The 12,757-nt window shown below is 48.7% G+C and overlaps 1 protein-coding gene across 1 annotated transcript in view; it reads left to right on the forward strand.

The window, feature by feature from the left end:
• The window catches only part of CHUK (component of inhibitor of nuclear factor kappa B kinase complex), a 39,179-nt gene that overhangs the window by 9,071 nt on the left and 17,351 nt on the right, over positions 1 to 12,757 (forward strand). The window contains exons 5-11 of the mRNA XM_077351023.1: positions 1,442 to 1,530; positions 3,750 to 3,839; positions 3,975 to 4,099; positions 7,500 to 7,607; positions 8,969 to 9,104; positions 9,705 to 9,899; positions 10,530 to 10,632. Coding sequence (XP_077207138.1) covers positions 1,442 to 1,530; positions 3,750 to 3,839; positions 3,975 to 4,099; positions 7,500 to 7,607; positions 8,969 to 9,104; positions 9,705 to 9,899; positions 10,530 to 10,632 — 846 coding nt within the window. The remainder of the gene's footprint in view (positions 1 to 1,441; positions 1,531 to 3,749; positions 3,840 to 3,974; positions 4,100 to 7,499; positions 7,608 to 8,968; positions 9,105 to 9,704; positions 9,900 to 10,529; positions 10,633 to 12,757) is intronic.

A 12,757-nucleotide genomic window follows, 5' to 3' on the forward strand; every position in this document is an offset into this window, starting at 1 on the left:
GAAGCGTATCCCCCATCCAGTAGGCATGCTTTTCATTTTTCTGACCCAGATGCAGAACTTTACACTTATCTTTATTAAATTGCATCTTGTTCTCATTTGCCCATTTTTCCATTGTGTTTAGATCTCGTTGAACTCTGTCTCTATCTTCTGGAGTATTTACCAGTCCTCCCAATTTGGTGTCATCTGCAAACTTAATGAGTAGTCCCTCCACCCCCTCATCTAGATCATTAATAAATATGTTAAAAAGTACCGGGCCGAGCACCGAGCCCTGAGGTACCCCGCTACTCACCTCTCTCCAGTCTGATGAAACACCATTGACAACAACTCTTTGAGTGCGGCTCTCTAACCAATTCCCTATCCACCTGACTATCTGAAAATCCAGATTGCAGTCCTTCAACTTGTCCATCAGAACTTCATGGGGAACCTTGTCAAAAGCTTTACTTCAGGGGCGGAGTTTTCTCCATTTGAGATCTTCTCCCTCCCGATTTAATTTTCTTCCTGCACAATTATTCCCACTCAATTTCTAGTTGTTTGTTTGATATCCCTTCCCCCTTCTGGTATTATTCCCACTTAGAATCTCTAATTGCCCGTTGACAATCTCCCCCCCTCTGGGAATAAATCAATTAAATTAATGTCCGTTTGTGTCTTCCTCCTTCCTCCTTACAGAAACACTCCCCAAGGGTTTGGTACTTCTCTTTTCTTCCTTATCTTGACTACGCAAGTGTTCCTTTTCTTCTTTTCTTTTTTCCCTCTCCTTTCCTCATACACCGGGCAGCTGTGGTGGGGGTCCCGCGGTGTTGCGATGTTGGGCAAGCTGCAGCAGGGTCCCGCAGTGGTGGGCAGGTTGTAACCGAGGGCCAGTTTTGCTCGACAGCAGTTGGGAGTGCGGATGGGCGGTGGTCGGGAGCGCGGGTGGTGGGCTCAGCGCAGCGATGGTGGAGCCACTTCAGCAGGGGTCAGGTTCTGCGAGTGCAGCGGCCGCGGCTGACCGCCGTGGTGCAGCAGGTCCGGCTCTGTAAATCACCCACTCAACGTTGACTCCAGGGTCCAGTTTGGCACGGGTAACTCAAGTGGCAAGGTTCCTCCCAAGTCTTACAAGGTAAGAGACAGTTAAAGCATCCTCCACAATCTGGATGGACCTTCTGCCCTAGAAAGCATGCAGCAAACGAATCTGCTAATCACAGAAGGGAGAGAGTTTCAGTCAGAAAATAAAATTACCTAAAGGGCACCTTTTCCCTCTCCAGCACCACTAGTGAAGACCCTGGGGAGACAATATAAATAATAAGTAATTGCAGAACTGCAAATCAGTGTGGAATGCACTCTAAGGAAAAGTGACACCCCCCCCAGACCTTACCCGCTCCTGTTTTGCAGTTTTCAGTATTCTGTAGCTAATCTAATGCAAAAGAAATCTGCATAAAAGATCTTCCTCCAACACTTTTAGGATCCGGCATCCAGTACTTGCATGAAAACAGAATAATACACAGAGACCTGAAACCTGAAAATATTGTTCTTCAGGATGAAGGGGGAAAGGTAAGTGTGACCTGATCTTGCCTCAGGGTCAGAGCTCCTACCTGGGAGATAGTGAGTGTGACTCCACAGCCTGCCTGGCGCAGGGGAGGAAATAGGGAAGAACAAATATTCCTTCACAGGCCTGGACCTGTAATGTCGGGTATGGTTGGCTGGCAGTGTCGGCTGCCCTGGGCGAGGAGGATGTGCCTGTGAAGTGGCACGGAAGCTGTGGGGAGAAGAGCTGGCGGAGGGGTGGGTCAGGCCTCCTAGGGAAGATCCAGCTGTTGGGCAGGGCCTTAAAGGAGGTGGTGGGGAGGGATAGTGCCCTGGATCTGGAAGTCTCTTGTTGCCAGTTTGGTGTAGTGGTTAGGAGTGCGGACTTCTAATCTGGCGAGCCGGGTTCGATTCTGCGCTCCCCCACATGCATCCAGCTGGGTGACCTTGGGCTCGCCACGGCACTGATAAAATTGTTCTGACCGAGCAGTGATATCAGGGCTCTCTCAGCCTCACCCACCCCACAGGGTGTCTGTTGTGGGGAGAGGAATGTGAAGGCGACTGTAAGCCGCTTTGAGCCTCCTTCGGGTAGGGAAAAGCGGCATATAAGAACCAACTCTTCTTCTTCTTCTTCTCTTTGGCAAAATGCCTGCCCAGTTTTCAGTTCCCATCTGACCTGTCGCTTATTATAAGATAATAAGGACAGTCATTCAAACTGTTTCCTCAGCAGCACATCCTGATGTTGGATGGGACTGTGGTGGACCCACGAATGAGTCCCAGATTGCTTCTCCTAAGAGGAAGGTGCCAGGCTCCTTTCTGTTTTCCACTCAAGGCTTTTTTTTACTGGGAATCATTTCTGAAAAGCTGTTTTGGGTTCAGCAGCTGCCCCAACAGATGGCTGTCTGATGACCCTAGTTATCACACGGGGCTGATGAAAGAAAGAAGGCGGCCATCCATATAGGACCGTAAGGGTCATGAGGTATTGCCTCTACCTGGTCAGACACCTTGTGCAAGACTCAAATGTGGGCCACGAGGTGGCAATCAATTATTTAGTGCTGACTGACTCGGGGGACCCCAACCTCCGGAGGCATCCCCTGACCGATTTCTGTGGAGCAGTTGGAGACACGCCCTGCCTCAGAGAGACGCTTATTCCCTCCTCAGCCCCACTCAGCCCAGCCAAGGGCAGGCAGCCTTTTCCTCCACATTTTGAACAAGCACCCGACCTCTGGCAGATCTTTCTCCCCGTCAGCAGGTTCCAGGTGACATTCTTCTTCCATACCTGCATTGACGGGGGATTTCTTCAGCATGGTGTCCCCCGACTGAGAATCCACAGCTCTTTCAGAGGGAGGCTATTTCTTGCCAGAGCCAAGGGTCGTGTCAGGGGTTGGGGAAAAGAGATGATAAGATTGGAGCAGCCATTGTGAGAAGTTGCATCAGAAAAACACCTGCAAATTGCTCATCAGTGTCTGGGAAGCATGCTGGACAAGTCACAGCCAACTTATGGTGACCTTGTAGGTCTTTCAAACCATTGCCTGCCTCTACATAGCAAACTTGGACTCCCTTCTAACCCTGGAGTGCTTCTGAGATTTGCCGATATTAGGCTAGTCTGGGCCAGTCAGGTCAGGGCAGACAAACCATAGGTAGCTTGCCATTGCCTGCCCTCCATGTAGGGACCCTACACTTCCTTGGTGGTCTCCCATCCAAATCCTAACCAGTACTGACGCTGCTCAGCTACTAAGATCTGCTGAGTGACCTGGGGCATACAGGTGGCTAGAGAAGAGTGAGTTTTTAGTCTTACAGAAAGAAGGTATAAGTTCTAATCATAGATGTAACGGTGAGAATCAAAGAAGTTCGAATGAGTTGTGCTACAGCTAGAAAAAAAGTTGTGCAGGAAGGTATGGATACTGATTAGGGTTGTGTGCCTGGAACAGCCAATTCGGATGCCGCTGCACACATCCCTATACGCTCAGCTTAATGTGGTGGTCACGTGTCGAGGTATCTGCTAAAATTAGGAGCAAAAGCAATTGTAAAGTTGACTTGTCAGAGGGGAAGTTGTTTAGGGCTCTTTTGGCATCTCATGAAGTTGGTCAGTAAAAGGAAAGATGCGAAAACTGAGAGGCAGTGGCAGAATGGAAGCTGTGAAGGAATATTTGTTAGGAAGCAGAGAAGAAAAATCAATGTGTTGAAAGTAGCAGAAAGACCAAGTTGCATAAATGAATACGGTTGCATCTGTATTTTGTTTCCAGATAATTCATAAAATTATAGACCTGGGATATGCCAAAGATCTGGATCAAGGAACCTTATGCACGTCTTTTGTTGGAACGTTACAGTATTTGGTAAGACTTTTAAAACACCTGGTGCATTTGGGCAGAAACTGCCACACAGCATGCCCACTTGTAGGTTGAAAACAACACCTTCCTAAGATTTCTTGCTTTTATGCATTTTATTGCTGCTTTTTTTTTTTTTTTAAGGCACCAGAACTTTTTGATAATAAGCCCTACACAACTTCCGTAGACTTCTGGAGCTTTGGAACTGTGGTCTTTGAATGCATTACAGGATTTAGGCCATTTCTACACAATCAGCAGCCCTTTACCTGGTAAGAGTTTTGTGTCTGGAACTAACAAGGTATTAGACCACTACTCACATTTCCCATGTGTAGAGGCATTTTGAGTTCTTGAACAATTACTTTAAGAATTGTGTATAAAACTTGGGCAGCTTCCTTGTCAGAGAGTTCAGTTCTGGGAGTCTGATATTCAGAGTGCCCAGTGATTTTTGAAACTTGACTTGCACACCCATGAGGGCCAATTAGGATTAGGAGTCCGTGCAGAGGGTCTTACCCCTCCCCTCAATCCGAAATGGCTCTGTGGAGCCCACTGTGGAAACTTACAGGCAGCCCACCCATCTTGAAGGACCCTGAAGCTTGTTCTAGCATTTCCTTGCTTGCAGTAAGAAGAGGAAGACCGCGCTGTTGAGCTGCAGCCGACTCCTGGCAGCGCCATCCATGGGACATCCGACGCAGCTTGCCGTTGCCTTCCTCTGCATAACAACCCCTGTATAGAATGACTGATGATTAGAATTAACACATGAGTTAGAATTACCACAACGGCACTCTGTAATTCAGGGGACAATGATGAAAATTGTCATCCAGTTGATTTATGGCCCCCCTGTCGTGTAGGGTTTTCAAGACAAGAGATGAGCAGAGGTGGTTGGCCCTGGCCTGCCTCTGCATGGTGACCCTCGACTTCCTTTGGGGTCTCCCATCCAAGGACTGGTTTTGGCCAATCCTGCTTAGCTCCAAAGCTCTGGCAAATCCATGCCAGCCGGAGCCACTCAGGCTGCTAATCTCTGTGTATATAAAGTTGTAAATAGCCTTTTCTGTGACTATTGAATAAGACTAGCCAGGTGGCAAACAGAGTGGACTTTGCACACTAGGAAAAGTTGGTAGTAGAGGTGTGCATTCAGCTAATTGAAGCCGCCACCCCCCGAAACAAACAAACAATATTCAGCTGTTTTTTTTTTCTTTTTTGCCAGCTACCAAAATTACTGTGCCAGAAAATATTTAGAATTTTTCAGGATTGCCAAATAGTTGGGAGCTGCCACTTAAAGGAACTGTGAACTCTTCAGATACCTTAAACTCATGGAACCGGAAAAATTCAGCATTCCTAAATTTTTACCAAATCTGAATACATGACAGTTCAATATAACCAAGTCCAAAAAATACCGTGCGTTGGGGGGTGCAGAGACCTAGTTGGTAGGTGGCATATTCTCCACCTGCTCATATGACTGCTGTCTCACAAACAGCTGCTAAAAGTATTTGTGGGTTGACAGACGGGCTCTCGCTCTTGTGGCCTAGTAGTTTGTATGGTCATGTGTGGGGCTTTTATATCAGTTTCTGAGCACCGCAGTTCAAGAAGTGTGAGGACAGAATAGGAGCAGAAGAGACATGTGAGGAAGATGAGGGATCTGGAAGGCAAAAGACTGATTTGTTCAAAGAGAAAGGGAAAGGGGGGGGCATATTCTGGTTTTCAAATACTTTAGGCTTTCAAGTTCAAGAAGGGGAAACAGTTTGGCACAGGGCTGAAGATACAGAATGTTGGTTTGAGTTGCAGAGGGAGGTTTAACTAGAACTTTCCTAACCACCCTGGTTGAGGCCAAGTGGGCAGGAGGTTGGAACTGCTAGAGCGCAAGGCTCTTTGGGGGGTGTAGGGAGAGAGGCGGTCCCTCAGGTACACTGGGCCCAGACTGTGCATGGCCTTGAAGGTGATAACCAGAATTCTGATCCAGAATTCAATCAGAAGCCAGCACAGCTGCTGGAGGATGGGCTGAAAGAAAATCAGCCACTGAAGGGCAGTGATCCCTCTGATCCCGGCACCAGCTCACCGGCAGTGAGCTAAAAGCTCATGATCGACCATGTTGAATGCTGTTGAGACATCTATCAATATAAGGAGCGCCGACATTTGTTTGTTTGTTTAGATTTTTATACCGCCCTTCCCTACGGCTCTGGGCGATTTACATAAAACATTTCAGAACATTTACACAGTGCAGTATCAATATCAATATAACAATATAACAATAATGACACACCAACTAGAACTAGAACAGTATTTCAACAACAATAACTTTGACACTCCCGCGGTAGGTTCGACCTCTCAGTCTGGGGGGGAGGGACCTGTAGATGTTATGGGTCAGTCGGCCCCACCAAATGCCTGGTGGAAGAGCTCCCTTTTGCAGGCCCTGCGGAACTGTGGAAGTTCGGGCAGGGCTCTGATCTCCTCAGGGAGCTCCTTCCACCAGGGGGGGGCCAGGACCGAGAAGGCTCTGGCCCTTGTTGAGGTCCGACGCGCTTCTCTGGGGCCAGGGATCCGCAGCCAGTTGGAGGTGGCAGAGCGTAAGGCTCTTCTGGGGGTATAGGCCTCTTTTAACCCCCCCCCCCCGAATTCTCCTGTTGAAAGGGAGAGGTTGATTATTTCCTGGTAGGGGGGTTCCACTAGTCTTCTATCTGTTGTTTTTAGTAGCCATGATGGGCATGGGTCTAAGGAGTAAGTGGTTGGCTTTGCTTCTCCAAGGAGGAGGAGGAAATTGCTCCTAAGATTAACAATCTGGAGATAGACAAGAGAGAAGGTCTCTCCTCTGAAGGTCTCCTTGCTGCCCCCTGCAAGGTCTTCTTTGTACACCAACTCTTTCAAATTACTGTGAGGCCCTGCTCCAGATCAGGTGCATGCCACGGTAGCCTCAGGCATTCTTGTTCCCCTCCTACACCTGGCCTGGGTAGGGAATCAGGGCCTCCTGGAGCTGCCTGCCACGGGCTTGACCTGCAGCAGAGAATGCAGCAATTCATAAAGAACTAGAAATGCTTCTGACATGGCAGTCATGGGATGGCCTTTTGCCTTGGCCTTCAGGCATAAGGTGGAATGAGCTCCCAGAAGAGCTAAGGGCCCTGCGGGATCTACCAGCTTTCCGCAGGGCCTGTAAGACGGAGCTCTTCCGCCAGGCATATGGTTGAGGCCAGGGCAGCTCTCCCACTAATCCATCAGAGGATCCCCTCCAATATTGAGATCTCTAACATCGAGATCATGGTTAGATCTATTGTATTGGTGCCACCCTCTTCTGAACATTATTCTCTCCACCAGGCTGAACTAAGATCAGAATTGTGACCACCGCCGCTATATGTTATATGTAACTTTTAATTGGGGTTTTTATGGGGATTTTATTGTGTTTTAACTATTTATGTTGTAAACCGCCCTGAGACCTATTGGGAGAAGGGCAGTCTAAAAATTAAATAATAATAATAATAATAATAATAATAATAATAATAATAATAATAATAATAATAATAATAATAATAATAAGCTGCCTGGGAAAGTAGTACAAGGTCTTTCCTTCAGCTGACCCGCAGGGGCCACAGCCAATCAGGGATAGCGTCTATTGTCTGTTGGTGGGGCCTGGCTGCCGCCGTCTGTCTGTGCCCACCTTTTCTTCTTCTTCTTCACCTGCAGGCATGAGAAGATCAAGAAGAAGGATCTCAACTGCATCTACGCCTGGGAAGAGATGAATGGGGATGTGCGATTCAGCGCTCATTTGCCGCAGCCCAACGGCATCTGCAGGTGGCTGCTGGTCTCTTTCTTTCCTCGTAATTGAATCATAGAGTTGGAAGGGGCCATTCAGGCCATCTAGTCCAACCCCCTGCTCAAGGCAGGATCAGCCCTAACCATCCTAAAGCATCCAAGAAATCCTCGTCGCTCTCCTCTGTACCCTTTCAATTTTATCGATGTCCTTCTTGAAGTGAGGCCTCCAGAACTGCACACAGTACTCCAGGTGTGGTCTGACCAGTGCCGTATACAACGGGACTATGACATCTTGTGATTTTGATGTGATGCCTCTGTTGATACAGCCCAAAATGGCATTTGCCTTTTTTACCGCTGCATCACACTGCCTGCTCATGTTTAGTTTACAATCCACAAGTACCCCAAGGTCTCGTTCACACACAGTGAGACCTAGAAGCGTATCCCCCATCCAGTAGGCATGCTTTTCATTTTTCTGACCCAGATGCAGAACTTTACACTTATCTTTATTAAATTGCATCTTGTTCTCATTTGCCCATTTTTCCATGGTGTTCAGATCTCATTGAACTCGGTCTCTATCTTCTGGAGTATTTGCCAGTCCTCCCAATTTGGTGTCACCTGCAAACTTGATGAGTAGTCCCTCCACCCCCTCATCTAGATCATTAATAAATATATTAAAAAGTACCGGGCCAAGCACTGAGCCCTGAGGTACCCCGCTACTCACCTCTCTCCAGTCTGATGAAACACCATTGACAACAACTCTTTGAGTGCGGTTCTCTAACCAATTTCCTATCCACCTGACTCTCTGAAAATCCAGATTGCAGTCCTTCAACTTATCCATCAGAGTCCTGTCTTACAAAAGCATCTGTCAGGAGGCATTTCCTCCTCCAAATGTCTGGGAGAGCTTAAATAACAGCATCCTGGGACCACTGTGTGCCCCTGTTTGGAAAGGGCAGGCTCGCCCTCCGAGGCCTTAAGTGGCAGGTGAAATATTGGGCCAACTCTGCTGCTAGACTGAGGCCAGCAGCGCGGTGGAGTGCTGGGGTTTGCTGTACCATTCTTCTGAAACGAAAATTCACCATGGGGGAGAAATCAAATGAGAGATTTTTCTTGTGGATGTTTGAAAAAGCCTTTCCGTTGCACTTGTCCCCAGGTTGAAATCCCTGATTGGAAGCTGTGATTTATGCAGTGTGGCCCTTCCCCACCACTAGAGCCGCAGTCCCTGACTTTCCAAGAAATCCTTGAGGGACGCTGGCCCCAGCGGTGGTGTGTTTAGCCTGGTTCGGCCCTTGCGGTCTTAAAGGAATGGCACGGCTGGCCTTCCTTCGCAGCTCTCTTCCTCGTGCAGAGCCTTCTGCTTGTTCCCCGCTGCATTTACGTGTCCTTTTGTCTCTTGGCTTTAGTGTCATTGTGCCCAAGATGGAAAGTTGGCTGCAGCTGATGCTGGATTGGGATCCCCAGCAAAGAGGGGGAGGTACCGACCCGGGAATGAGTCAGCCGAGATGTTTCCAAGTAATGGATCATCTGTTAGGCATGAAAGTAAGTGGTGATCTCGTGGCCTTGGGTTAAATGGAGCCCATGGAAAGGACAACCATTGCTGGCAACAAAGATCCCCCCCCCCCTTAATGCAGACCTCTAGTAGCTGTGTTAATGGGGGGAGCAGGTGCAAGGCAGAGCAAAGAGGCTGTTGCACCTTTAGAGAGAGGCACTGATAACCTTAAAGGGTTTTGACTTGACTTAATGCAAACACCTTTATTCTTAGTCTGAGGAGGCTGACATTGGCAATGGAAAAAGAAAAGCCTTCGCAACATTTCTGGTTGGCAACAAACCTTTGTATTCTGCTATATTCCCTCAAATAAACTTAACAGAATTCAAGATATTTGGGGCTAGCGTCATAGTTGCTGTTTATTAATCCTGCTGCTAGTTGTTTTTAAAAAAACTTTTGAAATGCCTATATTTATTGTAAGCCATATAGATGTGTGGTATGTAGGCAGAAGAGCAATCTGTGAAATAAATTGCTTTGGGCTGGCTTCCTCCTACACAGTTTTGATTTTCCTCTTTGGAAAAGAGAGAGAGAGAGAGAGAGAAAGCCCTACTACTGGGTCAAGCCTTTTCCTCTCTCTCTCTCTGGATCTTCAGATTGTCCACATCTTAAACATGACTTCCGCCAAGATCCTGTCCTTCCCGTTGCATCCTGAGGAGAGCCTCCACTCCCTCCAGTGTCGGATTGAGACTGAGACCAGCATCAGCACCGTCAACCAGGAGCTGCTGCTGGAGATGGGGATTTGCCTGGACCCCCGGAAGCCAGCCTCTCAGTGCATTATCGATGGTGTGGTAAGATAATGTTAGCAGCGGCAAAGCTGCTACTGTTCTTCTTTTAGTCCAGACTCAGCTTCAGGGGACAACCAAGGAAGGTCTAAGGAGAGATGCCCGGCAGCAGCCCAGCGGCCGAGAAGGGCTCAGTCACCTGCAGCCTTCTGGAAAGCAATCAGCTGAAGCTATCTTTGAACACAGGGACCAAAGGTTCCCTCGGAGCTGCATGTGTGAGCGGCCGCTCACTAACACAGGAAGCCCCTCCAGCAGCAGTCTGAAGCCACACAGGGTCTTGTGCTGCCCACAGCCCATTTCAAGATGAGAGCAGTTCTGCTTAGGATGTCAACTCCTCCATTTGGGGGGTGGGGGGGCATGGAATTAAAGGGAATCTTGTCTGGGCACGTTCCCTTCTCTGTTCCCATTTTTGCACCTTCACTTGCTTTGAAAGGGGTCCCCCCCCCATTTATTTGCGTTAACTTTCTGGGCCTGCCTATCAGTGTGACTTGGCTTTCTGCCTCAAGCATGTATTTCGGAGACAAGATTCTCTTTTTAATTTTCTTCATTAAATAAATATGCAGTGCTTAAGTTACATGCACTTCTTCAAGGCTTCTTAAAACCTTTTCTGATTTTAATCATTTCTTTCTTTGCCAGAGAGGATGGGATAGCTACATGGTTTATCTGTTCGATAAAAGCAAAACTATCTATGATGGTCCCTTTGCTTCTAGGAGCTTGTCTGAATGTGTAAACTGCATCGGTAAGTAGAATCATAGAATCAAAGAGTGGGAAGGGGCCATACAGGCCATAGAATCACAGAATCATAGAGTGGGAAGGGGCCATACAGGCCATCTAGTCCAACCCCCTGCTCAACGCAGGATTAGCCCAAAGCATCCTAAAGCATCCAAGAAAAGTGTGTATCCAGCCTTTGCTGGAATACTGCCAGTGATGGCAGTGGAAATATAAACGGTTGGTTGGTTAGTCACAGAGGCTTTTTTTTAAAGAAATGGGATTGAAATTCCTAAAAGTTTTATATCTGTTTTGGTACACTGCAGTGGTTTTCATGTTTCACTTAGTTAATCCATAGAAATTGCCAAAATAACAAGAGCTCTGCTTGCTTGGACCAAAAGTCTGTCTAGTCCAGCAGCCCATTTTTCACAGTTGCCAAGAAGAGGTCTCCAAGGGTGCGAAGAAGGGAACATTCCCAGCAGCAGGGAACATTCCCCGGCATGGGTGGTGCCCCCCGCAGCGGCCGTTCAGTCATACATCTCCCTTTGGTCCTCCTGGCAGGTAGTTCTTCATGCCTCAGAAGACTGCCCACAAATCTCAGGCAGTGCAAACCTGACACCAAGCTCAGTGAAGCCTGCCATGATAGGTGTGTAAGTCCCGCAGTTGAGTAGCTGGGCGGCCTGACAAGCTGGCTTTGGCCAGAAAAACCACCCCCACCCCCCAAACACCCCGCCAGCACTCCACCCCACCCCACCCCAAAAAGGCCCACCATGGGCTCTCCAGGCCTCAAGGGGCCTGCCCGGGGCAGGAGGGGGAAGGGAGGAAGAGAGTCCCCACCAGTGCTCTCCCCCTGCCCTGGAAAGGCTAGTGTCCATGGTATTTTTAATTACAGCAGGCTTTTTTGCTAGTTTTCTATAAGGCAATTCATTTGTACAAGAGTAATAGAAAAAGAAAGGAAATTTAGAAGAAAAAGAAGAGTAGGTTTTATATGCCACTGTTCTCTACCAGGAGTCTCAAAGCGGCTTCCCTTTCCTCTCCCCACAACAGACACCCTGTGAGGGAGGGGAGGCTGAGAGAGCCCTGATATAACCGAAGAAGAAGAAGAGTCGGTTCTTAGATGCCGCTTTTCTCTCCCCGATGGAGTCTCAAAGGGGCTTCCAATCGCCTTCCCTTCCCTCTCCCCACAACAGACCCCCGTGAGGGAGGGGAGGCTGAGAGAGCCCTGAGATTACTGAAGAAGAAGAAGAGTTGGTTCTTATATGCCGCTTTTCTCTCCCCGATGGAGTCTCAAAGGGGCTTCCAATCGCCTTCCCTTCCCTCTCCCCACAACAGACCCCCGTGAGGGAGGGGAGGCTGAGAGAGCCCTGATATTGCTGCTCAGTCTGAGCAGTTTTCTCAGGGCTGTGGGGAGCCCAAGGTCACCTGGCTGGCTGCATGTGGGGGCGCACAGAATCTAACCCAGCTAGCCAGCTTAGAAGTCACCACTCTAACCATTACACCATGCTGGTTCTCACCCAGTGTACAAAAACAGTCCCCTTCTGTTAAGGCATTGATCAAATAATATTTCCTTCTTAAACATTTCTGCAAGAATCCATTGTTTTTCAAGCTCTTCTGTGTAGTCAGCTGCTGCCCCTCCCCCTCCCTCACCACCCCTGCAGGAGCTTGGTGGTGCCAGGTGGGTGGGGAGCAGCAAGAACCAGCCATGTTCCCAGTGGAGAGGAGTGGGGACGGTCATACAAGCTGTGGGGGGGGGGGGGCGGCAGCGCAGGGACAGGAGCCGCATGGAAGGAGCTGGAGCCCCTCAGTTCCTTGCACCACCCTGTAAATTGTGAAGGGGGGCAGCTGGCATGTGCTGGCTGCAGCTGTTCTGCAAAAAGGGAGAAACAGCTGGGGGAGCCACAAGGACTTGTGGGGGCATATCCTTTTCTTTCCCCCTCTGATTCCTCTTTTCCTTCCCTGAAAACGTCCATACCTTTTTCCTGCTTCCTGCTCTCCATCCCACCCACCTTCTGCTCCCTCATCTTCAGCTTTCCTCAGACGGGCAGGCTCTCCTTGGAAAAACAGTGTGGTTCTAGCTGCCAAGCTAAACTCGGCCCAGTTGTTTGGTGGTGGTCATTGGGCCAGGCTCAGTTGTGTAGTGGGGAACCAGTTAGGAC

The sequence above is a fragment of the Paroedura picta genome, chromosome 8, assembly GCF_049243985.1.
Source record: "Paroedura picta isolate Pp20150507F chromosome 8, Ppicta_v3.0, whole genome shotgun sequence".
Lineage (NCBI taxonomy): Eukaryota > Metazoa > Chordata > Lepidosauria > Squamata > Gekkonidae > Paroedura > Paroedura picta.